This window comes from Schistocerca nitens, chromosome 4, assembly GCF_023898315.1.
Source record: "Schistocerca nitens isolate TAMUIC-IGC-003100 chromosome 4, iqSchNite1.1, whole genome shotgun sequence".
NCBI classification, from domain to species: Eukaryota; Metazoa; Arthropoda; class Insecta; order Orthoptera; family Acrididae; genus Schistocerca; species Schistocerca nitens.
This window is the reverse complement of record NC_064617.1, coordinates 85626457-85653432: the sequence shown is the minus strand read 5'-3', so window position 1 is coordinate 85653432 and position 26976 is coordinate 85626457. Positions and strand designations below refer to the sequence as shown.

The 26976-nt window shown below is 43.2% G+C and overlaps 1 protein-coding gene across 3 annotated transcripts in view; it reads right to left on the bottom strand.

Moving 5' to 3' along the window:
* Positions 1–26976, bottom strand: part of LOC126253454 (UDP-glucosyltransferase 2-like) — a 307999-nt gene that overhangs the window by 40936 nt on the left and 240087 nt on the right. For all 3 annotated transcript variants that reach the window (XM_049954802.1, XM_049954803.1, XM_049954801.1), the window contains exons 2-3: positions 18207–18393; positions 3717–3904 (exon numbers count right to left, since the gene is read on the bottom strand). In XM_049954802.1, the coding sequence (XP_049810759.1) occupies positions 3717–3904; positions 18207–18383 (365 nt within the window). In that variant the 5' untranslated portion in view covers positions 18384–18393. The remainder of the gene's footprint in view (positions 1–3716; positions 3905–18206; positions 18394–26976) is intronic.

Below are 26976 nucleotides of genomic sequence, written 5' to 3'. Positions count from 1 at the left end.
TCACTCGTGCGCCGACTATAACATCACGTTCAAAATCACTTAAATCTTAATAACCTTACATTGTAGCAGCAGTAACCCATTTAATAATGCGCCAGACACTTGTCTTATATAGGCGTTGCCGACGGCAGCGCCATATTCCGCCTGTTTACCTATCTCTGTATTTGAATACGCATGCCTATACCACTTTCTTTGGTGCTTCAGTGTATGTTTGTGCGTAATAAACAGCTTGCTATAATCAAGTTTCTCATCATCTGCTTCAGCAAGATAATACGGCGCCTCACACGACCTCTGCGACTTCTGCAACAATACGATACCTTCGAGGTCACTGTCATCGATCATCGACGGACTTGGCCCCATCCGACTTCCATCTGTTTCCATAAATGAAAGGACACCTTCGGTGACTTTGCTCTGATAGTAACGAGGCAATGCAGCAGGGGTGAAGTTGTGGCTCCATGAATAAAGTCAAACATTCTACAACGAAGAATCAAAAATCAGTCTACATCTACAGTTACATCTACGTATATAGACACTCCGCGAGCCACGGTACGGTGCGTGGCCGAGGGTTCCCTGTGCCACTAGGAGTCATTTCCTTTCCTGTTCCACTCTCAAACAGAGCAAGGCAAAACGACTCTCTATACGCCTTCGTAAATCTCTAATATTATTTTCGTGGTACTTACTGGGATTTAATGTTGGCTGTAATAGAATCGTTTCACAGTCAGCTCCAAATGCCGGTACTCTATATTTTCCCAGTAGTGTTTCTCGAAAAGAACGTCGCCTTCCCTTTAGGGATTCCGATTTGAGTTCCTGAAGCATCTCCGTAATACTTACGTGTTGTTCGAACCTACCGGTAACAAATCTAGCAGCCCGCCTCTGAATTGCTACGATGTCTTCTTTCTATCCTGCTACGGATCCCAAACACTCGAGCAGTACTAAAGAATAGGTCGCACCAGCGTCCTATATGCGATCTCCTTTATCTTCGAACCACTTTTTGCTAAAATTCTCCCAATGAACCGAAGTCGATCGTTCGCCTCCCCCACCACAGTTCCCACATGCTCGTTCCATTTCAAATCGCTTTGCAGCGTTACGCCCACATATTTGAACGACTTGACTGTGTGAAACAGGACACTAGTAATACTATAACCTAACGTAACAGTTTTTTCCTTCCTCCTCATCCTCATTAGCTTACCCTTTTCCACATTTAGAGGCAGCTGCCATTCATCACACCAATTACAAATTTTGTATCTCGTTGGGAGAAATGTGTTCGTTGACAGGGTAGATATCAACAATAAAGATGTAGAATGTTAATAAAGCATATTTCATTTAAAAATCTTAAAGAGATTTCACATAGAAAATTCGGATGGATTTATTTTCAGCGCGCCCGCATACATTGCTCCCAAAAGGAACCTCACAACTTCTGTCCACAAACGTGCAGCAGGTTTTGGACGTCATTAGATCACTAGTACCGACTGATCCCACTCAAAAGTAATATGGATTTTGACATGCGTTTCGCAGACAACTTAATAGTTTACTTACGTTACAGCATTAAATACGAGGATTGGAACTTATTTATTTACAATCGATACAAAAGAGTTACATGTTTAGGCCTGTTACTGTCCTTCGAAGTAGTCACCAGTGTTGTGCATAACCCGTTGGAGCTGTCTACTGGCTGTCGAATCTCTGGAACTGTTCTGAAGCGAATGCCACGAAGTGGTTCCTTCATCTTCGGAATCAAATCAAAGTCACGAGGACTTAAGTCCGGGTAGTACGGTGGATGGTACAGTACTTCCCAGTCCCATCGACCGAACAGAGAAGCCAAAGCTTGCGCTGTAAGCGCCCGCGCATTGTCGTGCAAAATGATGGGTGGGTTGCGCAGAAAGTGTCGCCGCTTCTTTCGCAAAGCTGGTCGCAGGTGATGCTCCAAAAACGAACAGTAATACTGTGCATTGATGGTCTGCCTTGTAGGAACGTAATGCGTTAGGATAACACCATCACAGTCGTACACGAGAATCACCATAACTTTAGACCGCTCCATTCGCACCATCAACAGAACAGGCTCTGCTAACGGTATAGTACGCCTTCCAAATCCTTGGCAACGGGTTCTACACGACGCTGGTGACTCCTTTGAAGGACAGTAAGAGAGGCAAACATGTAACTCTTTTGTATCCGTTGTGAATAAATAGTTGCCTCTATTTAAGTTCCAACCCTCGTAGATACGTGCAAAGACATTTCGCTTATTTGCAGCGAGTGTCAAAGTTCAGATGTACCTGTCCGTTTTGTGTAATGGCATCCCGTCTCATTAAAATGAACGTGTCGCGAGTAACATCGCATTTAGAGGTACGATACTGATAGGAAATCGTTTGAAATACCTCTAACGACGTAATTCTTCTGTTCCCACACTCTGGTATCATATATTTAATCTTCGTTTATCCTAATGGAAACTAAAGTATTAACTGCACATACTCATTCTAAATAACACAATGGTTTGGAGACCTGCATTATACGGAGTACCGACATTGTAACGCACAAATCTTTCACGTAGGTGAAAATTGCTCAAAATGTTGGTATTCAAAAGACTGACCGATACTTCACTCTCGTTCTACACTGTTTATCCAGTACTTTTTGGGTTGGCCAGCCAGAGTGGCCGAGCGATTCTAGGCGCTACAGTCTGGAACCGCGAGAACGCTACGGTCGCAGGTTAGAATCCTGCCTCGGACATGGACGAATGTGATGTCCTTAGGTGAGTTAAGTTTAAGTAGTTCTAAGTTCCAGGGGACTGATGGCCTCAGAAGTTAAGTCCCATAGTGCTCAGAGCCATTTTGAACTTGTTGGGTTGGGTTGGGTTGTTTGGGGGAAGAGACAAAACAGCGAGGTCATCGGTCTCATCGGCTTAGGGAAGGACGGGGAAGGAAGTCGACCGTGCCCTTTCAAAGGAACCATCCCGGCATTTGCCTGGAGCGATTTAGGGAAATCACGGAAAACCTAAATCAGGATGGCCGGACGCGGGATTGAACCGTCGTCCTCCCGAATGCGAGTCCAGTGTGCTAACCACTGTGCCACCTCGCTCGGTAACCAGCACTTGTCTCCTAAATACATGGCAATACACTCACATAAATTATCCCAACAATTTTATGCCTTCATTAAATGCCGGCCGGTGTAGCCGTGCGGTTCTAGGCGCTTCAGTCTGGAACCGCGTGACCGCTACGGTCGCAGGTTCGAATCCTGCCTCGGGCGTGGATGTGTGTGATGTCCTTAGGTTAGTTAGGTTCAAGTAGTTCTAAGTTCTAGGGGGCTGATGACCACAGATGTTAAGTCCCATAGTGCTCAGAGCCATTTTGAACCTTCATTAAATGCCTCTCAACTTCAGTCGATACTTGAAATGCTTCTTACTAATGTCATAACGGCAATTAGACGTGTGTGGTACCTGGAAACTGGTACCATCGAAAGATAGTTTCCCTGCTTTGAGGACCATCTGCATTCGTAGAACCAAAAATTCAGCACCATTGCTGTTAATAACAAACGGGGAAAATCCGTATAATATGAAAAATTTAGCCTTTTCACGTAATGTTAACAAAGGTCGTTATACTGAAGTAACGTGAGATTTCCTGTTTGACGCAGGCACATCCGCAGTACGCTCTGCTCACTCCACAGAAATTCCCACTCTGTGGTGCTGAAGCAACAGATTGCTGGGAGAAAGTAATTCGCAGTGGTGGACGTACTTCATGAAGTCGACCATCTCTGGACTGTTGAGGCCGTCTTCGCAGATGGGGGCCGACATGTCCTCCATGCTCCACACCATCTCCACGGGGTCCCACTCGTGCGATGCCATCTCCATCCAGTCGAAGGACGTCCGGAGGTACCTGTACGCTGGCGATATGTCCACCTCGGTCAAGTTCTTCACAGGCTTCTGTGAACCAGAAAGTTGGACAAAATAAAAATTGACGTTCACTGAGTGCTTCAAAAAAGAAATTATTCGAAGGCAGGTTATCCATGTGACACATGTAGTACACGAAACGGGCCCTGTGCTGTCTGAGGTTCGCAGCCGAACGGTCCAGTTTCCCGGAGAAAATTGACTGTCAGCAGTTTCCCACTGAAAATAATAAAACTGGTTAAGATGACTGATTTGTTCAGTCTTCTAACCCAGGAACCTTTTCGTTACATTACTCATTGGTAATATGTATTCAACAAGATGATGACTAACAGTCCGACACTGTGGGCTGACACCATCTGTCACTATCCGCTATCTGATCAAAAGCCTCCAGAAATCACTGTGTAACACGGAGTTGACCATTAGACGTCATGAGAGGCAAAATAGTCGATGCAAAAGAACGTGGAGAGTGTTGTGTTATTAGTTGAGAAGTAGTAACAACATTTTTGGTCAGTCTGGACAGATGACTGACTTCCTACGGGGACATTTCAGCCTTTCAAAAGCTATCCACGGCGACTTGGTGATGTGCCTGTAAAGTGGAAATATGAAGGAAGAACCACAGCTAAAAGAAAACAAATGTGATCTCATGTCCTGAGGGACATGGACCGTCAAGCATTGCGCAGCGTGGCTGTGAAAAATCTCACAAAGTCGGCGGAAGGAATCAGTTGTGAGTTTCAAAGTGTTACCAGTATTCCAGGCAACACGATAACTGTGTTTATGGAGTTAAAAAACAATGGGATAGAATGGCCGAGCAGCTCCTCATATGTCACATATGTCTGTGGTCAGTGCTAGGAGACGCACGAGGTGGTCACCGGACACTGGATGACTTGGAACCAATGATCTGGAGGGATGTTTCACGCTAAACCCGCTGGAAGGGTCTGAGTTTGGTGAATGCTGGGAACACTTTACCTGTCATGTGTGATGGCTACAGGGAAGTACAGGTGAGGCGGTGTTACGGTGCTTTTTTCGCGGTTAGGGTGTTGTCCACTCATTGCACATAAAAGAAGTCTTAATACGGAACGATATGAACACATTTTAGGGCATCGTGGAGTGCATAGAGTAAAGGAACAGTTCATATAAGATGGCTCTATCAGAAAAACAACGCATTCTGTGTGGCAGTGGTTTGTGGCCAATAACGTTCCTGAAATGGTGTGACATGAACATAGTCCAGATGCGAACCCAATGGAACCCCTCTGGAGTGAGTCAGAAGGCCTACTTATTTCCAGACCCAAGTGTCCAATACCACTGTCTTCTCTGGTTTCGGCTCTAGAAGAAGAATGGGTTGCAATTCCTCAACAGAGATTCATTGACAGTGTTCCGAGGAGAATACATGGTGTCATACATCTCTTATTAACGTTTACTATTAGGTGTCTGGATACTTTCATCCTATTGTGTATATATAGGGTGTACATAAAGTACGGGAACACTTTCAATTATTGATTGCAGAAGAACCAAAGATTGTACAGATGTCATACATATGTCATTTTGAAGAGAAACCGTGAAAGTTGTTTTTTTTTTTTTTCATGTATACCGCCACAGCGTAGTTTGGTAACTTGCCGATAGTCAGCGCTAGTCGCAAACATGGCGAATTCTGGTGCGGAACGAGCGTTCTGTGTGTTGGAGTTCGACAGAAACAGATGTGCTACAGAGCTTGGTCGTTTAGGACCAAGTACGGTAAGAAGTAACCAACAAGGAAGACCATTTACCACTGGCACAACAAATTCGTTACCACGGGTTGCTTGTGCCCGGCAAAGAGAAGCGGACGTCTCAGTATGAGTGAAGTGAATGTGGAGCACGTACGAGAGACATTCATAAGGAGTCCAAAGAAACTGGTGTGTGGCATCACGTGAACTCTAAATGGCTCCAATGACAGTGTGGAAAGTCCTGTGACAGAAGCTGTCTATGAAACCATTCAAATTGGAGCTAGTCCAGAAGCTCAATGACGACGACAAGAACAAGCGTTTTGATTTTTGTTCACAGTTGCAACAACTGAATGAGGGTGGGGATGGTACTGTTAACGGCTTAATTTTTAGCGACGAAGCTACTTCTCACACTAATGGGAAAGTGAACAGGCATAATTGTCGAATCTGGCGTACAAAGCATCTACACGAATGAACTGAATTTGCGCGTAATTCCCCAAAGGTAAATGTTTTTTGTGCCTTGTCACGATGAAAACTGTACAGGCCATTCTTCTTCGCCGTCACTGGATATTCCTACTTGGACATGTTGCAGCAATGGCTGATGCCTCAAATGCAATCGGACTCTCTGTTCATCTTTCAGCAGGACGGGGCTCCACCCCATTTTCATCGCGAAGTTCGTGGGTACCTGAACACGGAGCTGCAGCATCTATGGATCGGCCGTGCTACAGAAGGCGACAGCTGTTTCGTGAAATGGACTCCCCGATCACCAGATCTCACTCCGTGTGACTTTTTTCTGCTGGGACACATTAAAGATCTGGTGTATGTACCGCCTCTACCACGTGATGTTGCCGAGCTCCGAGACAGAATACGGGAAGCGACTGCCACAGTCGACGATGCCATTCTGGGACGGGTATGGCAAGAATTCGGTTACCGTATTGACGTCTGTGGGGTCACTCGGGGTCCACATATCGAATCTTTGTAAATAAAACTTTCAGAGTTTCTCTTCAAAATGCAATATGCATTACATCTGCACAATGTTTAGTTCTCGTGCAATAAATAATTGAAAGTGTTCCCGGACTTTATGTACACACTGTATTTTCGGTTGCGAAACGTGCTTAAGATATTTAGACCTGCTTCGCTATCTGGGGAACTCATTCTGAGCGATAATGAGGTAACATTTGTTTGCATTACTTGCATAAGAATATGGAAATTCAAGACGCCAAAATAATTTTCCATTTAATGTTACATGTGTAAGAATGACGTAGAGGCTCAATCAATCTGTATATTTACACAATTATTTCGCCTGCTATGATTAGGAAATTTGGGTGTTACTTACACCTAACCGGACATCATTAGTGAATCAATGTAAAATATGAGGAGAAATTTGAGAAAGAAATCAAAGTTTATGGAGAAGAAATTAAAACTTTAATGTTTATCGAGGAGAGTGTAATTCAGTCAGAGACAGCAAACAACTTCGAAGAGCAGTTGTACGGAACCTATGTACGAGGTGCTATCCAAAATTTTCTGGACTGGTGCTGCAATCTTACCTTTGGACCAATGGTCACCATCACCCTCGAAGTAGTACCTATACGCACGTACACACCGGTCACAGCGGTTCTGCCACTGGTCAAACGTTTTCTGGAAATCTTGTTCTTTGAGGGTGTTTATCACCGCCAGCGATGCTTCTTGAATCCTCTCTAGAGCGTCGAACCGACGGCCTCTCAACTTCAGTTTCAGTTTTGGGAATAGCGCGAAGTCGTAAGGTGCCAAATCCGGCGAATACGGTAGGTGGGGTACAACTGCCATGTTTTTTTTGCCAAAAAGATGCTGGTGAGCAAGGACGTGTGACAGGGCGCGTTGTCGTGATGCAGCAGCCACTTCCCTTGACGCTAAAGTTCGGGCCGTCGTCGCCGCACGTTTTCACAGAGCCATCGCAAAACGTCACAGTAGTATGCGGAATTATCTGTTTGGTTGGGTAGGACGAATTCTTTGTGTACAATTCCCTCGGTATCAAAGAAAACGATGATCATGCTTTTCACTTTGCTGTTCACCTGTCTCGCTTTTTTGGGTCTAGGAGAGCCCGGGCTCTTCCACTGGAACGATTGTTGCTTCGTCGTACGTGCATGCTCTTTCCCCCAAACATTTGTTGACTCATTGCAAGGGTCTCCGTAGCACTTTCCCCTAGATTCGCACAGAATTTGATATACACGCGTTGTTCTGTTCGCGGATCCATCGTAAAATCGCCACACACCAGAAACAGAGTATTATGGAAATCACTGTGGACTCGCAACACGTCCTCCCAGCTGAATGCCACTCCGCACACTGACTCATCAGATATGCAGCTCTCGCAGCCTAGCGGTGCAAAGATCTACTACTCCTAATTTCCAGATGGCAGCACCAGTCCCGAAAATTTTGGGTTCCACCTCGTAGTCGTGTCGTGAATACAGGTTATGAGACGTACATCAACAAAAGTAAAACAATGGTAATGGAATGCAGCCGAATTAAATGAGACGAAGCTGAGTATATCAGACTTGGAGATGAGACACTATAAGCGATAGGTGAGTTCTGCTACTTAAGCTTCAAAATAACTGATGATGGGTGAAGTAGAGAGGATATAAATGCAGACTGGCAACAGCAAGAAAATCAGTCCTGAAAAAGAGCGGATTATTCACATGAAATATAAATTTAATTCTCGGGAAGTCTTTTCTATAGGTACTTGAAAGGCGAGTGGCCTTGTGCGGAAGTGAAATCTAGAGCATAAACTATTCAGACAAGAAGAGAACAGAGGCTTATGAAATTTTGGACTGCAGAAGAATTTTGAACGTGAGATAGGAAGATCGACTAACTAATGAGGAGTATTGAATCTAATTGTGGAAGTAATAAATTTATGGCAGACCTTGCGTATAACAAGGGGTTGGTTGACAATACACATTTTCAGTTTGACAACACAGGGCCAGTTAAAATGAACATCGATTGGAGAATTTATGCAGAGATGAAGAGATCTTGATAGGATAGATGGCGTGGAGACTGAAGACCAGAAAAACAGTAGTAAATCAGCAATACCTAATAATAATAATAATGAAACTTCCTGGCAGATTAAAACTGTGTGCCCGACCGAGACTCGAACTCGGGACCTTTGCCTTTCGTGGGCAAGTGCTCTACCAACTGAGCTACCGAAGCACTGAGCTAGAGCACTTGCCCGCGAAAGGCAAAGGTCCCGAGTTCGAGTCTCGGTCGGGCACACAGTTTTAATCAGCCAGGAAGTTTCATATCAGCGCACACTCCGCTGCAGAGTGAAAATCTCATTCTGGAAACATCCCCCAGGCTGTGGCTAAGCCATGTCTCCGCAATATCCTTTCTTTCAGGAGTGCTAGTTCTGCAAGTTTCGCAGGAGAGCTTCTGTAAAGTTTGGAAGGTAGGAGACGAGGTACTGGCAGAAGTAAAGCTGTGAGTACCGGGCCTGAGTCGTGTTTCGGTAGCTCAGTTGGTAGAGCACTTGCCCGCGAAAGGCAAAGGTCCCGAGTTCGAGTCTCGGTCGGGCACACAGTTTTAATCTGCTAGGAAGTTTCATATCAGCGCACACTCCGCTGCAGAGTGAAAATCTCATTCTGGAATAATAATAATAATAATAATAACAGTAATAATAATAAACACCTAGTGTGTGTTTCGTAAATGAAAACGGAAAACTCAGGTTAAGCAACACTGAAAATTGTGAATATTTAAAAAATATTTTGATCATGTTCTTAATGTCCAGAAGCTCATGATAATTTAGTAGAAGATTTATCTCTATCAAAGAAACTGAAGAATCAATTAAGACCTCAAAGAACAATAAAGCTAGCAAAGACGAGTCTACTACAGCGGAACTTTTGAAATGGTCTCTTCCAAAATAATAAATGAGCTAAACGTAATCTCCGGCGAAATCTGGGAAACGGAAAAAGTCCCAACAGAGTGAAAGGTACCCTTGATACATCCACCACAGAAGAAGGGCAAAACACAAGACTTGACAACTACAGAGGAATTTCTTTTCTACCAGTTGCATACAAAATATTTTCCACGGTCTTACTAAACAGAACAGAAGCAACACTGGACAGCTATTTAAGTGACTATCACCTTGGTCTGGGGAAGGGCAGATCATTTCCTGTAAACATATTTAATCTGAAGTGAATCTTTCGCCACAGATTACTGAACTCAAAAGATGTATGTTTGTAGGTTTCATAAATACTTTTGATTCTCTTGAAAGACAAATTATAGACAAAAAATTCGAGATTTTGGCGTAAAGTATGAATCATCAATTTTAATTCGTGTAAGGTTTTTAAACACATTAGATAATGTGAAATTTCTGGGAAAAATTTCTCAGCCCGTCGAAATACACACAGGTGCATGGCAATATGAGGACTTATCGCCATTTTTAACTATGTTAAAAAACAGTGAGGGTTTTAAATGAAAAACTGAATAAACATAAGTTTCTACCAGTAAGGTTGCAAAGAAGAAACGGAATAAACTGTCTCGCATTTGCTGATGACTCTGCTATACTTTCTGAAGATGCGACATTTGCTGTAAAACAGTAAGTAGGACCGACCCAAGAAATTCTGCAGAGACAGAGAAATTTTTGCAAACATTAAGAACGCACCGATATTTCTAAAAACAGATATTGGCCAAACTGAAGAGGTTAAGCAATGTAAACGCATTTAGGAGATAACCCAAGAAAATGGTTTGTAATAAGCTGTAGTAAAGGAAAGGATACATGAAACGGGAAGGGAATATAACTAAAGGCTTTTACAACAGGAGATACCTGCCAAAAAATTCAAAAATAAGGCGTTACAGTACAGTAACGAAGCCAGAATGTCTATATGCAAGTAAATGAAATGTCGTGTGGCTAGGGCCTCCCGTCGGGTAGACCGTTCGCCTGGTGCAGGTCTTTCGAGTTGACGCCACTTCGGCGACCTGCACGTCGATGGGGATGAAATGATGATGATTAGGACAACACAACACCCAGTCCCTGGGCGGAGAAAATCTCCGACCCAGCCGGGAATCGAACCTGGGCCCTTAGGATTGACAGTCTGTCACGCTGACCACTCAGCTACCGGGGGCGGACTATATGCAAGTGAATGCCTAGCATTGAACTGTAGATAAACTAGAAATACCAGAAACGTGAATCATTAGGATATTATTAGGCCGACGAAAAACTATGGAAGGTTGTCAATGACGAAATTTATCTAAATATTGAAAACATATCAGAAGCAGTGAGAAAAAGGATGCTGGTATTTTTTAACATTTACAGCGAATTCAAAACGGTAGAGTGACCAAAAAGGTTTTCAAATGAAATTTGCTGCCGGATTAAAACTGTGTGCCAAAGCGAGACTCGAAATCCGGACCTTTGTATTTAGTGGGCAATTGCATTACCGACTGAACTATCCAAGCACGACTGAGTTCCCGTCCTCACAGCATTACTTCCGCCAGTACCTCGCCGCCTAACTTCCAAACTTCAACCTTTCTTTCAGGAGAGTTAGTCATGCAATTTTCACAGGAGAGCTATTGCGAAATTTAAAACATAGGAGACAGGGTACTGGTGGAAAAACAGCTGCAAGGACGCTTCGGTAGCTCAGTCGGTAGAGCACTTGTACACGAAGAGAGAACTTGCCTGCGAAGGGGAAAGGTCCCGAATATCGATTCTCGGTCTGGCAAATAGTTTTCATCTGCCAGAAGCTGTTGTATCACTGCAGACTACGTTGTAGAGTGAATGTTACGTTTGAGATATTTAAATGTTGGGATAAGAAGTTAACAAAAAGTGGAATCTACTATGTAAAATAGTATTTAGAAAATAAAATATAAATGAAAATATAATATAAAAGTTGAAGATACAACTGACAAAGAACTTTTTAGGGAAAAGTGTTGACAAGGAAAAAGAGTGAAAACAATTGAAGTGAAGTGGTCATAAGACAGAAAAAACATAGTGGACAGCCGAAACTGCACTGCAACGAATGAGGTACTGAAATCGGCACGTTGAACTTAGTTCGCTGAATCGAGAATAATAGCAGTAATAATAATAATAATGCATGGAATTTTCGAAACGACAGTCTTATTAACATTGTTTTAGGATTATTCCTCATTGCATTTTTGGAAAATGTGAATACTGACACGAATGTGTAGCAGCAGTACAGAAGGAATGAGTATAGAGAATTGACAGAGGGACTGGTTTCCTGTTGGACAGAAACAAAACAGCTTAGAGACGGAAGCTACGCAGCTGATGAAACAGAAAGCTCTAAATCTTAGGCTTATGTTATACACTACTGACCATTAAAACAGCTACACCAAGAAGAAATGCAGATGATAAACGGGTATTCATTGGACAAATATATTGTACTAGAACTGACATATGATTACATTTTCACGCAATTTGGGTGCATAGATCCTGAGAAATCAGTACCCAGAACAACCACCTCAGGCCGTAATAACGGCCTTGATACGTCTGGGTATTGAGTCAAACGGAGCTTGGATGCCGTGTACAGGTACAGCTGCCCATGCAGCTTCAACGCGATACCACAGTTCATCAAGAGTAGTGACTGGCGTATTGTGACGAGCCAGTTGCTCGGCCACCATTGACCAGACGTTTTCAATTGGTGAAAGATCTGGAGAATGTGCTGGCCAGAACAGCAGTCGAACATTTTCTGTATCCAGAAAGGCCCGTACAGGACCGGCAACATACGGTCGTGCATTATCCTGCTGAAATGTAGCGTTTAGCAGGGATGGAATTAAGGGTAGAGCCACCAGTCGTAACACATCTGAAATGTAGCGTACACTGTTCAAAGTGCCGCCAATGTGGACACGAGGTGACCGAGACGTGTAACCAATGGCACCCCATACCATCACGCAGGGTGATACGCCAGTATGGCGATGACGAATACACGCTTCCAATGTGCGTCCACCGCGATGTCGCCGAACACGGATGCGACCATCAAGATGCTGTAAACAGAACCTGGATTCAGCCTAAAAAATGACGTTTTGCCATTCGTGCACCTAGGTTCGTCGTTGAGTACACCATCGCAGGCGCTCCTGTCTGTGGCACAGCGTCAAGGGTAACCGCAGCCATGGTCTCCGAGCTGATAGTCTATGCTGGTGCAAACGTCGTCGAACTGTTCGTGCAGATGGTTGTTGTCTTGCAAACGTCCCCATCAGTTGACTCAGGGATCGAGACGTGGCTGCACGATCCGTTACAGCCATGCGGATAAGATGCCTGTCATCTCGACTGCTAGTGATACGAGGCCGTTGGGATCCAGCACGGCGTTCCGTATTCCCCTCATGTATCCACTGATGTCATATTCTGATAACAGTCATTGGGTCTCGACCAATGCGAGCAGCAATGTTACGATACGATAAACCGCAATCGCGATAGGCTACAAACCGACCTTTATCAAAGTCGGAAACGTGATGGTACGCATTTCTCCTCCTTACACGAGGCATCATGACAACATTTCACCAGTCGGTTAAATTTCGCGTATGTAGCACGTCATCTTCGTGGTGTAGCAATTTTAATGGTCAGTAGTGTAGCAAGGATTTTAAAGGAACGCTGACAAAACGCGTACTATAGCCTTTAAAATCCTTGCTATAACTTAAGTTTTAGAGCTTTATCTTTTATCATCAGCGTAGCTTCCATCTCTAAGCTGTTTTATTTCGACCAACAGAGAATCAGAACCTGTGTCACATTCCAAACTGCCTGTGTGTTGTGTACATAGTTCCGCGTAGTCAGCGCGTACACAACTTTCCCACTAGAGCGCGCCCCGCTAAGCACAACAGCGGAGGCGCAGCGCTCGTCCGTCTCCGCACTACGAGAAGGCGCTGCCTTAGAGACGGACCAAATTCTGCTTCCGCCGATCCGCGTATTAATATGTAACGCAGCCAATGAGATTGCTGCTAGTGTAGAACCTTTTCTCCTCGCAGATCACACTCGCGCAGTGATACATGAGGTATTATAACGAGTGTACAGACCTCCGATTAGTCAGTCTGCATTTGTCTGCACCAGTCTTCATTAGTTTGTGCCAGTCTGTATGAGTTCTACATTTGTCTGTACCAGTCAATAGTCAAGTTTCAGTTTGCGCTTAGTAAGATTACCATATTCCTGTACATAGTTATGAAGATAAATGTATAGACACTTTTGTCAAGTATCAGAGATATATGTGAGAATAAAATTAACGTACCAATACCAAAGGAACTTCAGATTGTCAATTGTAAATAGCATCCAGAACCAAGTTAAGCAATTTTTATGCTTGTTATTATTTTAATAAATGTGTGTGAAAATTAATCAAGTTCTGTTTAATGTTGGTTACCGTCAATCTGCTACTCTAAGAGTGCAAGTGGCATTTCTATCGCCTGATCTAACGGCAGAAGACCTGTCGAGACAGCCATTGATCTCTTCAGTGCAGATGCACGCCAGGGTCTAACTCTTACATGAATCTGCGAAATGCCACGAGTAACGAGGATAATGGCCAAGGGGCACTACAACAGTAATGCGAGGGCAAATTGAGAATTTGGATCTGGTGGGAGGCGTGCTAGGGTAGTCCGAGCCGTTGCAATGACCGCTGTGTCCAGATGGCTTAGTGGCCAGAGCATCTGCCTAGTAAGCAGAACACACGTGTTCTAATCCTGGTCTAGCGCAAATTTTCAACTTTCCTCATTGATTTCAATCACTGCCCACTCACAGCCAATGTTTGTAATTCCTTTGTATCTTTAAATGTATTAGAGCAAGAGGGCAGGAAGTAGTTCCCGACGACAGCAGTGAGCGGAACCGACTGCGAACGGCCTAGCGTCGAATCGAGACAGGAGAGCTTTCTCGGTTTGACAGTCTTGACACGATCTGCATACTCCGTTCAGCTGGTTAACAATTGTCTTAGGGGGAAAGGAGACAAAACACAACATGACAGCTTATTTACTTGTATACGAGGAAGGTTTTCTAGTTCGTGAGTAAGGCTGTAAAACTGGTGTCACGTAGTTTACTGATGTCCTGACTAATGTTTATTATGTTCGTTAGATAATATTTCAGAAATAAGCTGTGTAGCATTTATTAGATTTAAAGTTACCTTACCAGGCATTTGATACATACAGAGGGGTCCAAGAAATGTATCCACTGTTTAAAAGTCCATAACTGGCAAACAGTCGCCAGATAGTCAGTGTTTTGTTCTTAGTTGCACCTAGTTTCTCGAGTAAACATGGCTGTCACAAGGCTTACATTCGATGAAAGGAAGTCAGTTTTGAAGTGGTATTTTAAGTACGAAAACATTAATGAGGTTCAACGGCAATGGTGATATGAGTATCAAACAGAGCCACCGACACGTTTAACGATTCGTCGCATTTGATACAAATTTGAAGCCGAAGGCTGTGTTAGAGATGTACACGAACAACAGTCTGGACGACCTGTAACAGTAACAAGTCCAGCTAACTCCCGTCGTGTGTTACAACAATTCACTCGCTCACCACAGAAGTCTGTGAGACAGTGTGCCCGTGGAACTGGAGTGAGTCGCTCAAGTGCTCGGCGAATTTTGAAGACGGCAAAGTGGAAGTGCTACATACCACGATTGCTACATGCAATGAACGAGGACGACCCGGATCGCAGAATGGAGTACTGCGAGTGGTTTACTAACATGGTGCGCAACGATGAAGAATTTGCAGAGATGATTGTGTGGTCTGATGAGGCACAGTTCCAACTCAATGGGTTGTCTTACCGGGGCTTGATTGGGCCATTCTTCTTCGACGACACAGTTATCCGTGAGGTGTACTTTCAGAAGCTTCAGAGATCCATATTACCTGCCACCCGAGACTTGTATTGAGACGGAAGAGTTTACTTTCAACAAGATGGTGCCCCAGCCCACTACCAAAATCGTGTTAGGGCGTATCTCGACGAAAATTCTACCGGGAAGATGTATAGGCCGTAGAGGTGCTCTGGACGTTTACCTGTGGGGAACACTAAAGGACGTCGTTTATCCACAAAAGCCACGCACATTGGATGACCTTCGAGAATCCATCGTACACTCATGTGCAAATATCCAACTGAACACGTTGCAGTCAGTAGTTCGTGCTGCAGTTCGACGGCATCGTCTGTGTATGGATGTTAATGGTGGCCATTTCGAACACCTACAGTGGTATCTTTAAGTTGGACTTCAAGCTACACTTTCACCAAAAATGAGACAACTCCGTCAATTAGCTTGCAAGTTATGGACCTTTAAACAGTGGATACATTTTTTTGGATCACTCTGTATTTTATTTAGAATGAAAATATACATGATAAAAATGAAGAAGTACATCTAAATTAGCGCTACGCTTCCTGGCTTCTCACTCCATTCGCGATGTTAAGCTGAACCTGAAATTACCATGGATAGAAGGACTTAACGGATCAAAATTGAAAGTAGGGCTTAAAATCTACCGCAATACGATTAAAACAATACTTAATCAACACTTAAAAATAGTACGGTGAACAATGAAGTCACAGAACCACTCGATGGATTGTATTTAGGTCATCTGAACACAATGACTGGACGGACAGTAAAAGAAATGAACAGAACAAGAAAAATAGGCTATAAAGTTTTTGATAAGCTATAAAGAACTTTCAAAAGCAGACTCCCAGTGGGGTGAAAAGGAATGTTTAGAATCATCGCGTACTGTCAGTTTTGACTGAAGGAAGTGAGACTATGTTTTAAGGGAAAATTTTCAGAAACTGTTGATTGTTCGACAGTCAATGGACACGCATCTTGTTTAGTACTGGGAGAAAAAGCGTTGTGAGAGATGAAGATTAGAACTGTTAGATGCAACTGTTTTGCTGTTCAAATAACTAGTTGCACCTCACGTTTGACCATTTTCGACCACTTGGCGTATACGAATGTTCAAACTTGCTTAATGCCTTAAGAAGTCGTATGCAAATTCAGTCCGGAGGTCAAACAATGTAACAATATCCACATACACTCGGATATCAAGAGGGCACCATGTCTTTTTCTCAGCATAATAGCTTACAATCTTTAGTAGTTACAGCTACGCATGGAAGTCCCTTCATTTAACGAATTCGCGACGGCTGTCTGTAGTAGTACAAAGAGAACTAACAAAATGTATAATTTATGACGGAGGATACGATCACCACAAGATAAGAAAAAAATGTTCAGATGAATGTGAAATCTTATGGGACTTAACTGCTAAGGTCATCAGTCCCTAAGGTTACACACTACTTAAGCTAAAAAAGGGCGAACACACACACACACACACACACATGCCCGAGGGAGGACTCGAACCTCCGCCGGGACCAGCCGCACAGGCCATGACTGCAGCGCCCTAGACCGCACGGCTAATCCCGCGTGGCAAGATAAGATGAGATGTAAATCGGTACTAATTATGTAAAACGTCCCCTTAGAAAAATTAGTGAATTACTGTGCTGGTAAACCCCTTACGTTATTTGATTTTCAATCAGTTGAACAAAACTGAACGTACTCAGACATTTCTCTCTTTACTTATTCTGATCATCACTAAACTGACACACAATATTTTTAGCGCAACGCAATCTGACTTTCAATAATCCCTAGAAAAGAATAGCCCTGACTAACAATAACCTATACCTTTCATGAATCACTTACCTCACAACAATCGTCATTACTCGAACTACAGCAATACAGCGAGCGCCAATATTGCCAGCTAAATAAAAGATTCTAACTACTGAAGGCACTAACTACTGATAGCCATAGTTAGCAAATGAAAGATTTTGATAAAGAACAATTTATTTACCTTAATACTGTTCAAAAATTATATATATATATATATATATATATATATATATATATATATATATATATATATATATATATATCAGTTCATGACATCCAGTCCTACAAATGTACTATCTCTGATGGACACACGTCCAGATCATCCGCTCTCAAAACTCCGCCATCTCTCTCCCCACATCCACCACTGCTGGCGGCTCACCCCCAACTGCGCAACGCTACGCGCTGTTAACAGCCAACTGCCCAACACTACAATAGCAAATTCCAACAATGCAAACCAGCCATAGACTGCACACAGCACAGTCAGTGATTTTCATATAGAGCGCTACATGGCGTTATCAACTTAAAAACCTGAACAGCCTACTTACAATTCATTCGGAAGTATGATAAAGTGCATGCTGTATAATTATCGCGAAGGATATCGCCTCTTCCCACTTCCAACGTCCTTTTCAATAAAACTGGCTTTGGAGGTTGAAGGCGAGCACAATCGATATTTATACTAAATATTACTTCCAAAAAAGATATTTTTATATCTCTAATTAAAAAGAGTAAAAATTTTGCTGGAAATTTTAACATAGGTAGTAAGAGATGTTAAAATTTTTTTCCTTCCTTTTCATTCGAAGAACATGAAGTTAAGGTGAGGAAAATTCAGTGAAACTCATTATTACACAGAGGTTGTGCATTACAGTGTGTCTCACTCTATAATTACATTTCTGTCACCTACAATAATCTCAGAGGGGGAAGGATGCGTGATTCATATTTTGGAAATCAATTAAGAAGAAAGGCAGTCGTTTTTGTTTTATATTCATCAGTTCTGGAAGTAGCTTACGGGTGCTCAACGCCAAAACTATCAGCGGATGAGATTCTAGGCAGACAGGGCGTACATACTTTGATCGGGTCTGTTGTGATGTACGTCACTTCGTGGCCCCTCTTAGCGAGTTCCAGCACGATAACTCTCAGCGGCAGCACGTGACTGATGGCGGGGAACGGCGAAGCGGCCAAGATCTTAGCACACTCCGAACCTCCCACCGCCAGCAACACGACCAACAAGACGGCACCGTTCATACTGTACTGCCTGCGAACAGGAAACAAGTCAAAGGTTACACATTCTAACTCCAGGAGCTCTCACAAAAAGTACCTGCAGAAACACTCTTTTAGTTTGTACATGTAGTTGTATGATATGTAACATAAAGTCATTTCACATTATTGTATGTCGTAGAAGGGAATGAAAATACGTCGCCCAAAGTGCTGTAGACTGAAGCGTTCTCAAGGTTTGGTAGTTCATGCGCTCTGCTCTCTTTTCGTTTTCAAATACACTAATGCCTTGTGGTTGAATTTACAAACAGGTTTCAAATTGGAGTACTGTGACGGGTTAAGATCAGGCGCCGAATAATGAATCAAATAACGTTCTGAAGTGTATCCGGCCTTATTTGACAATGTGATTTATCAGTTACGATAATGTTCGGTACGTACTGTTTCGCATATACAGGTTGCTCCTGTAAAAGCGTGCAAAAATGTAACACTCAACAATTTGAGGTTGGGAACCAGGGGTCTGAGAAGCCAGCATGTCTACTCCTCTATCTAGCATTACTGTTTGAAAGGAATCTACTGGGACACCCTTACACGTGGTGCCCAAATATTGTAATGATGCTAATGTAAACTAAAATAAAACTATTATGTTATAGACGATGTATGTCTCTGATGGGCTCTATAAAGCAGATCGCTGACAGTGCACGACTGCAGAGCCAAAGATACTCCTTTGCTATGAGATCGTAGTGTTGGAGTAAGAGGACGCTTGGCGCACAGTAGGGGGTAGATGTGCGTGAGCGAAAGAGGATGGAGTAGGCAGTTCTTCTGGTGTGCTCTGCGAAGCCACCAAGTGTTAAATTATAATGTAGGAATTACGAGTACATATATTATTGGGAATATAAATGTGGAAGCAAAAGTCTTCTCGCTAGCAAGGTAAAGATGTTAGATATTTACGACTCTCGTTTTGCCAGCGCGTTAGTGTAGAAGAGTTGGTTGATAATGGGCAATTATTGAGCAGCCCCAGAATGTACGTAAACAGACTTGATGTAAAGGCTAATTGGATATTTCCCCTTTGTAATGTTCCTAAGATTTGTTAAGATAGGTATATGTAATTTCATGATTGTCTTTATGTTTTATTAGTGAGCTTATCTGATACTTCCTCTATAAATCTCATTGTTTGTCACTCAATTAGCAAATATGAAGTAATTTGTCTCAGTAATGTAGTTTCAATTGTCAAATGCTTTGGAAAACCAAACTTAACTTCCAATTCAATTCCACTATTGAAAAGGTCAGTGTTAGTAATTCACCCAATTCAGTAACTCCTCCCTGTCCAGGTCATACGTTTTTCTAAGATATTGAATTTTTATTATACACTCCTGGAAATGGAAAAAAGAACACAGTGACACCGGTGTGTCAGACCCACCATACTTGCTCCGGACACTGCGAGAGGGCTGTACAAGCAATGATCACACGCACGGCACAGCGGACACACCAGGAACCGCGGTGTTGGCCGTCGAATGGCGCTAGCTGCGCAGCATTTGTGCACCGCCGCCGTCAGTGTCAGCCAGTTTGCCGTGGCATACGGAGCTCCATCGCAGTCTTTAACACTGGTAGCATGCCGCGACAGCGTGGACGTGAACCGTATGTGCAGTTGACGGACTTTGAGCGAGGGCGTATAGTGGGCATGCGGGAGGCCGGGTGGACGTACCGCCGAATTGCTCAACACGTGGGGCGTGAGGTCTCCACAGTACATCGATGTTGTCGCCAGTGGTCGGCGGAAGGTGCACGTGCCCGTCGACCTGGGACCGGACCGCAGCGACGCACGGATGCACGCCAAGACCGTAGGATCCTACGCAGTGCCGTAGGGGACCGCACCGCCACTTCCCAGCAAATTAGGGACACTGTTGCTCCTGGGGTATCGGCGAGGACCATTCGCAACCGTCTCCATGAAGCTGGGCTACGGTCCCGCACACCGTTAGGCCGTCTTCCGCTCACGCCCCAACATCGTGCAGCCCGCCTCCAGTGGTGTCGCGACAGGCGTGAATGGAGGGACGAATGGAGACGTGTCGTCTTCAGCGATGAGAGTCGCTTCTGCCTTGGTGCCAATGATGGTCGTATGCGTGTTTGGCGCCGTGCAGGTGAGCGCCACAATCAGGACTGCATACGGCCGAGGCACACAGGGCCAACACCCGGCATCATGGTGTGGGGAGCGATCTCCTACACTGGCCGTACACCACTGGTGATCGTCGAGGGGACACTGAATAGTGCATGGTACATCCAAACCGTCATCGAACCCATCGTTCTACCATTCCTAGACCGGCAAGGGACCTTGCTGTTCCAACAGGACAATGCACGTCCGCATGTATCCCGTGCCACCCAACGTGCTCTAGAAGGTGTAAGTCAACTACCCTGGCCAGCAAGATCTCCGGATCTGTCCCCCATTGAGCATGTTTGGGACTGGATGAAGCGTCGTCTCACGCGGTCTGCACGTCCAGCACGAACGCTGGTCCAACTGAGGCGCCAGGTGGAAATGGCATGGCAAGCCGTTCCACAGGACTACATCCAGCATCTCTACGATCGTCTCCATGGGAGAATAGCAGCCTGCATTGCTGCGAAAGGTGGATATACACTGTACTAGTGCCGACTTTGTGCATGCTCTGTTGCCTGTGTCTATGTGCCTGTGGTTCTGTCAGTGTGATCATGTGATGTATCTGACCCCAGGAATGTGTCAATAAAGTTTCCCCTTCCTGGGACAATGAATTCACGGTGTTCTTATTTCAGTTTCCAGGAGTGTATGTTTTCATTTATCAGCGAAAAGAATTTTTTTGTACATTTCAAAGCAACACAGCCAGCATTGCACGGTGCTGAGCCTGTAGCTAGTAGCCGGTATTACACTATCAAATTTCTTTGTCCAGTATCTTAGTCAAATATCTTTGTCAAAGAAATTTGATGGTGCAATAGGGAACTTTGTCAAATGTCGTCAAATATTTGATCAAATCTAGGGCCTCGCTGTAGATTTGATCAAAGAAGTCGCTTGTCTTCTGTTCACTGCAATGTGACATGTTACCAGGTGGAGCACTAGCATCGCTGCAGCGTTCTGTCATCTGTAGTGTTTTTATAAACATTGCTGGTAAATACAATTGGTGTGTACTGACAACTACAAAATTAATAGAGATGTATGAAGCTAATGTGGCGCTTTACTAAGTGAGGCACCCTGAATACAAAAATAGATTAAGAAGATTGGAGACCTAACCTAACCTAATCTAACCTGACCTAACTCTCTCCTGTAACAAGGAATCGGAGTGTTACAGTGAGCCTGTCTTCTGCAGATGTAGCAGTTCTTAAGAATATTGTGCTTTGTGATATGAAGATATCTAATCTTTGACAAAGAAATTTGATAGTGTAATACCGGCCTAAGACATTTTTATTTATTTTTTGTGTCTATAGGGACCAAAGTTGCCAGTTTTGAACAGCGCTAGGGGATTCAATGTCCAAGGGGCTCAATGTATTTTGCAGTGACTGTATTTCCTTATTTTTATTGGGAGTTGCATTGCCGAATCAGTTCGTATAAAGTTTTTGCTAACACTAACACAGAGTAAGTGCATCACTTGCAGTTACAACAACATGCTACACGATAACTCCAGTTCAGTATGCATTCCCATTTCAGGCATTCATACAATGTAATCCAAAAATAAATCGATAAAGAACATTAGACATTCATTCAAAGTAATACAAAGAAGGTTTTTTAAAGAAAGTTGCAAGTTTTCCATCGTATTTACAACTAACATGCGTACAAGTTTACACGTACTGTGCTGTTTATTTACAAGTGCATTCTTTATTTCCTGCAAGGAAACAAGGAGGACGAGCCTAATTACTAGGAAGTCATGATGCAGGTTTCGTTTACTTTATTGGTCCATAAGGTGGGTCTATTGTATCGTATTTACATTGTCCCATGACAGAACGTGCTATGAATGAACAAAAGACTCATTCATTACTTAGGGCTATTCAGAGACGTACAGCACAATACGGCGGAGCAATACGGGCATAGTTTCGCAGAGCTCACTGACTTGCATCTTGTGTATGGGGAAGTACGTTGCAATGCTCTCGCTGCTGAAAGGCAGTACAGGGAACGATTCCCTAACAGGCATCATCCGCCACGACAAGTGTTTATTTCTCTCTATCGACGAATGCGGGAGACTGGTTCATCGGAAAGAAGACACGAGGCCCTGGCAACGCGAGGACCACTCGCACAGCCGATTTTGAACAGGAGGCCTACGGAGTCGCGTGACCTGAATCCCCTTGATTCTTTCTTAGAGGGATATCTAAAGTCACTTGTGTATAAGACCCTAGTGGATACGGAGATGGAATTAGTTGCCAGAATTCTGCCTGTGATGTGGTTCGAAATACGCCAGGAATATTTGTCAGGGTGGTTTAGAATCTTGTTCGCCGATGTCATGCTTGCATTGAGGTTGATGGCCTTCAGTTTCATATTTTGTAAGATACAGTAAAAATGCTACGTTCATTGTGTCAATGATGGTATTGTAACACCGAAAATGCAGGATGCATGGCACCTGCTACCGATACATAACTTTTTTTTTTAAATGAATGTAAATATTTGTAATTCAAATGCTTTCTTTAAATAAGTAAGAACACTGATTCACTGTATGTGTACATTTAGGTAGAAGTCTATTGACGTTCCATTGTATTTATCTGTGTTTTACTGTGAAACTTATAAGCTCTGGTAAAAAGCCAAAGGAATTGTTATTTCCATCGACTAGCAACGATAATAGCAGTCATGGAAGTATAAGGAGGGGAGATGCGATGACGTCACGAACTTGAAGCCGACAGAAACCGAGCTCCGCCATTGCAGTTTGGTCAGAAGACTCGTTTCCGATTATGCTACTGTCTAGAGCTGCTGAAGGTTTTTTCATTTTAAAATGCCGGTTTGCGTTGTTTACGGGTGTACTAACCGTTGGAATAGTGCTACCAAGTTAAAAGGAATCACGTTCCATGCGTAAGTGGTCCCGTTCGTAAAATATTGTCGTTTATATTCGTGAGATGTGCGGCCTTGTTTACGTTTTGTGAAACTGTTTTCTTCTTATTTTATTTCAGATATCCGATCAATGAAGCTCGTAGGACTCTGTGGGTTCATATGCTTATTTTTCTTGACAAAGCACAAACGATGTTTGTATTTACAAATGAAATTTTGTATAAGTGTGTAAACGAGTAAGAAATATCATCCGGTATGTAAACTACCATAGCTTTCGGGTTCTGCTTTCAGTTTACATCGACACAAATACAGTAAAAGGTGATTTGAGTTTGAAAAGAGCTTTGTACACTGTTATTTTTCATCATTCGAAGTTCGTATCCAAAAGAAACACTTAAGTTAACGAGACCAAATCAGTTGTATTGCTGGGGCAAAAACGCATTCAAAACAAAACGAAAACACCTGAACAAGCTATTCTGACGTTGTGTTATGCATGTAAACATTGTAACACTCATCATCTGAAATCATTTCGCAGACATAACGTTAAATATGAAGAACACGCAATTCTAACAAGAGCTCTGTCACTGTTTTGGCCAATCAAACATGGCGGCCCACCGGCTTCAAACAGACGTACAGCAGACGGCCATAGTGCCATCTCCCCTCCTTATACCTCCATGATAGCAGTGCTTGTGCGTTGTAAAATCTTTGGGTAGGGGGTTGTCGCGCAGAGAGTGGGAGACGGGTTCCAGCGCTTGTAGTGTGTGGAAGTGTGGTGTTAACGCTCTCTCAGTAGAGAGCACCATTTTCGGCGGCATCATGTACGCGCGCCGGCCAGATGTCTAGAGCAGGAGTACGGCCAGTGGACGGGCGGAAGAGGCTGTATTAATTACGATTGCCCGTTCCTGTAATTAGCTGTGGCTCAACAATATACTACCGCCTTCAGCAACAGCAGCAGTTCCAGCAACGCAGTTTCGTCGTCGGCTCCGAGTTTCGTCGTATTCACAGCACTGAAGTAAGACTGTTCATTGGTAGAAAGTATTAAGGCTAACCCAGGAGCACAAATGAATGTGATTTGCCTGATAAGATTTATTCAAATAATGATCAGTTGAACCCAGGGCGATTGTGTCTTCATTGCCCCCAGACATTGTTACCAAGCAGGATCCTTGTTCCCTTTTTTTTTTCTAATACGCTAACAGAGTCTCATAAGAAACAAATTGAATAGTTACAGCCAGTTTATTAATGAATAATTTCTCTTTTAAGAATTTTAGCCTCAATCTACTCTCAATTAACTGTTGTACAACAGAGGCTTCAGTATATCACTGAAGTAAAGCAATTTCATTTTTCAAGTTTGAGAATCAATCACTGGAAAAAATCCAAATCTAAAGAAATGCACAAATTAAGAGTGCAGAAGTTTTATTTATTTTACATATACCCTTGGAGCACATGGCTGTTTGGTTTGGTACGTTTTGTAATATTGAATTCAGTTCAAGTCACTAAAAAAGGATCAGTTGTTCAGACAATAATATGAAAGCCAATTTACGACATAAGTAATGGCAAAGTAAAAAGTGCTTGTTTTTTCTAAATTTCTTTGATGACGTTATGCTGAGGTCACTGAAAGTCATTGTTCACGTAACGAAGTTCAGTACTAACATACAGTTTAATTGCATATTTTCAAATCATTATTCGATTGCCTTTTTCAAAATTTAATGCCACACATTACGTAAGAGTGACTTCTCAGTTTTCTTTATCATTACATACTCACTTAAAATTAGTGTCAAAAAAAAATAAAAACGTGGCAACCTTTAGTTGCCACGTCAGTGTTTATTAACACATGTTTTTCTTACCCATCGTCTTGTACAGGACTTTGGATGTAAATTGCCCTAGTGGGCTGGCGACCGTTAATTACTTCCGTTTCGTTCATTAGTGCAACTTTTGGATTGATGATCAGTGGTACCCCTTTCTGTCCAGTGTTGTTCGAGAGTGAATGCACAAAATAACTTTCATTTTCCAAATTATAGCTCTGTTCGGTTTAATTACTTTTTATTTTTAGTAGACTTTTCATCAGAAGGGTCGGTTGTACACTTTCCTCCTACTTATCGGTATCACTTCTTCAGGAAAGACAGCCTTATACAATTAGGAAAAAATCCATTAGGCATACACGCGATCCACGGCCATATTTTATATCGCAAGCAGGATAAGCCGATTAGAAAGAGGGAGGTTACAGCATTAGCAGTTAACTGTAACTAATGTAAATGAAAAAGTACACACTAATGTGATTTTATTGCTTTTATCTCCTTAAGCTGGCTTCTCTGACCGCAAGTTCCCCACCTCAAATTATTCAGTGGAGCATCCTCTGTGACCCGTCAAACTTTTACGCGCTCTTACGGAAACACCCTGCATAATTTCGTCAGGAAAACATTCTATTCGCGTAAAATGATTTAATGGTTAGTGGAGGACATTGGACTTCTGCGATTTGAGACAAACTTAAAGGTTTGACGAAGGCATATATTCATAATTTGCAAACATTTAATATACAGGGGGGTCCATTGATAGTGACCGGGCCAATATCTCACGACATAAGCATCAAACGAAAAAAGTACAAAGAACGAAACTTGTCTAGCTTGAAGGGGGAAACCAGATGGCGCTATGGTTGTCCCGCTATATGGCGCTGCCATAGGTCAAACGGATATCAACTACGTTTTTTTATATAGGAAACCCCATTTTTTATTACATATTCTTGTAGTACGTAAAGATATATGAATATTTTAGTTGGACCACTTTTTTCGCTTTGTGATAGATGGCGCTGTAATAGTCACAAACGTGGTATCACGTAACATTCCGTCACTGCGGACGGTATTTGCTTCGTGATACATTACCCGTATTAAAATGGACCGTTTACCAATTGCGGAAAAGATCGATATCGTGTTGATGTGTGGCTACTGCGATCAAAATGCCCAACGGGAGTATGCTATGCATGCTGCTCGGTATCCTGGACGACATCAGCCAAGTGTCCGGACCGTTCGCCGTATAGTTACGTTATTTAAAGAAACAGGAAGTGTTCAGCCACATGTGAAACGTCAAATGATGATGCCCAAGTAGGTGTTTTAGCTGTTGTCGCGGCTAATCCGCACATCAGTAGCAGACAAATTGCGCGAGAATCGGGAATGTCAAAAACGTCGGTGTTGAGAATGCTACATCAACATCGATTGCACCCGTTCCATATTTCTATGCGCCAGGAACTACATGGCGACGAAATTGAACGTCGTGTACATATCTGCCACTGGGCACAAGAGAAATTACTGGACGACGACAGAATTTTTGCACGCGTTCTATTTAGCGAAGAAGCGTAATTCACCAACAGCAGTAACGTAAAGCGGCGTAATATGCACTATTCGGCAACGGAAAATCCACGATGGCTGCGACAAGTGGAACATCAGCGACCTTGGCGGGTTAATGCATGGTACGGCATTATGGGAGGAAGGATAATTGGCCCCCATTTTATCGATAGCAATCCAAATGGTGCAATGTGTGCTGATTTCTTGCGTAATGTTCTACCGATGTTACTACAAGATGTTTCGCTGCATGGCAGAATGGCGATGTACTTACAACATGATGGATGTCCGGCACGTAGCTCGCGTGCGG